General features: G+C 44.2%; 1 protein-coding gene across 1 annotated transcript in view; it reads right to left on the reverse strand.

Moving 5' to 3' along the window:
* Window positions 1–276: 276 nt before the first annotated feature.
* Window positions 277–2,500, reverse strand: part of LOC137637897 (uncharacterized) — a 2,561-nt gene continuing 337 nt past the window's right edge. Inside the window, exon 2 of the mRNA XM_068370004.1 lies at window positions 277–1,062. Coding sequence (XP_068226105.1) covers window positions 471–1,019 — 549 coding nt within the window. The 5' untranslated portion in view covers window positions 1,020–1,062 and the 3' untranslated portion in view covers window positions 277–470. The remainder of the gene's footprint in view (window positions 1,063–2,500) is intronic.

Here is a 2,500-nt window from a genome sequence, read left to right on the forward strand (position 1 = left end):
TATCTAATGTATGTATATATATATATTTATATATATATGTATATATATATATATATATATATCTAATGTATGTATATATATATTTATATATATATGTATATATATATATATATATATACATACATGTGTATGTATTCATTCTTACAACTATCATATTCAAAGAATTTTCTTCAGAGAAATTCTAAGAAACAGGATAATCAAACTACCATCAAATAGAAAAAAAAGAGACTTCAACAGTTCATTACATAAATTAGTTATTCGAAATGACATAATAAATACATTTAAATAATATTGAGGTCATTTAATAATAATATAATAATTATAATAATAATAATATGAACACAGAAAGTATTTAACAGGTAGATAACTGTGATCCTATAGACTTCATAATGGAAGCTATAAGAACATCGGATATGGTTATTATGATATAGAAACTGTGAGGGTTGATGTCATAGATTCTATCTCTATCTTCAGCGGCCGTAGCCACCTCCAAAACCACCACCTCCGAAGCCGCCCAAGTCGTGGCCACCTCCAAATCCACCGAAATCGTGGCCACCTCCAAATCCACCGATGCTGTGGCCACCGCCGTATCCTCCACCAATTCCACCGTGATGGCCACCTCCAAATCCACCAATGCTGTGGCCACCTCCAAATCCACCGATGCTGTGGCCACCCCCGTATCCTCCACCAAAACCGCCATGATGGCCACCTCCAAATCCACCGATGCTATGGCCACCACCGTATCCTCCTCCTAAACCACCGATACTGTGGCCACCTCCAAATCCACCGATACTGTGGCCACCTCCAAATCCACCGATGCTATGGCCACCACCGTATCCGCCGAAACCGCCGCCGTGTCCACCGCCAAAGCCACCGCCGTAGCCACCGCCGTAGCCTCCTCCGTGTCCGTAGGACACTGGGGCGGCATGAATTATGGGAATGGGCTGGATGATTGGAATGACGTGCCCCACCCCCTCCTCCAAATCCTCCGCCTCCGAACTTTTTAAACTTCTTCGCATCCGACGCCGCGAAGGACAGAGTCAGGAGGAGGATGACAGAGATCTGGAAAGAAATGGACAATAGGATGAGTTGCTTCTATAGGACAGGTTCGAGACATGTTCCTTTTATGAAACAGGGTCGTGACATGTTGCTCTTATGGGACAGGGTCGTGACAAGTTGCTCTTCTGGGACAGGTTCGAGACATGTCTCTATAGAGGGACAAGATCAAGACTTGTTGCTATATTGGGAAAGGATTGAGACTTGTTGCTGTATTGGGAGAAGATCCAGACATGTTGCTATAGTGGGACAAGGTCGAGACATATTGCTTTAATGGGACAGGTTCGATACAAGTTGCTCTTATGGGACAGGATTGAGACATGTTGCTCTTATGGGACAGGATTGAGACACGTTGCCCTTATGGGACAGGGCCAAGACATGTATCTATAGAGAGACAAGATCAAGACCTGTTGCTAAATTGGGACAGGATCGAAACATGTCGCTCTTATAGGACAGGGTCGAGACATGATGCTGTTATGGGATAGGGTCGAGACATGTTGCTATAGTGTGACAGAATTGAGACTTGTTGGTATATTGGGACAGGATCGAAACATGTTGCTGTTATGGGACAGGGTCGAGACATGTTGCTCTTATGGGACAGGGTCGAGACATGTTGCTCTTAAGGGAGATGGTCGAGACATGTTGCTCATATGGGACAGGGTCGAAACATGTTGCTGTTATGGGACAGGATCGAAACATGTCACTGTTATGGGACAGGGTCGAGACATGTTGCTCTTATGGGAGATGGTCGAGACATGTTGCTCATATGGGACAGGGTCGAAACATGTTGCTGTTATGGGACAGGATCGAAACATGTCACTGTTATGGGACAGGGTCGAGACATGTTGCTCTTATGGGAGATGGTCGAGACATGTTGCTCATATGGGACAGGGTCGAGACATGTTGCTCTTATGGGAGATGGTCGAGACATACATGTTGCTCTTATGGGAGATGGTCGAGACATGTTGCTCATATGGGACAGGGTAGAGACATGTTGCTGTTATGGGACAGGATCGAAACATATCACTGTTATGGGACAGGGTAGAGACATGTTGCTGTTATGGGACAAGGTCGAGACATGTTACTCTTATGGGACAGGATCTAGACATGTTACTTTAATGGGACAGGATCAAGACATGTTACTTTGATCGAACAGGATCGAGACATGTTGCTTTAATGGGACAGGATTGACACATCTTGCTTTAATGGGACAGGATCGATACCAGTGACTATTATGGGACAGGTTTAAAAGGTTCAAAGGTCACTCATGAATGACAGAGGCAAGGGACAGTGACACTGCCTTATCAAGGAGGACAATGCCCTAGAGACTGGCTATATTGCATATGATCAGCGCCCAAGCCTCCTCTCCACCTTGCTAGGACCAAGGTTGCTTTAATGGAAAAGGGTCTAGACATGTATAGAAAGACATTTATGTATAGAAAGA

The sequence above is a fragment of the Palaemon carinicauda genome, chromosome 3 (assembly GCF_036898095.1).
Source record: "Palaemon carinicauda isolate YSFRI2023 chromosome 3, ASM3689809v2, whole genome shotgun sequence".
NCBI classification, from domain to species: Eukaryota; Metazoa; Arthropoda; class Malacostraca; order Decapoda; family Palaemonidae; genus Palaemon; species Palaemon carinicauda.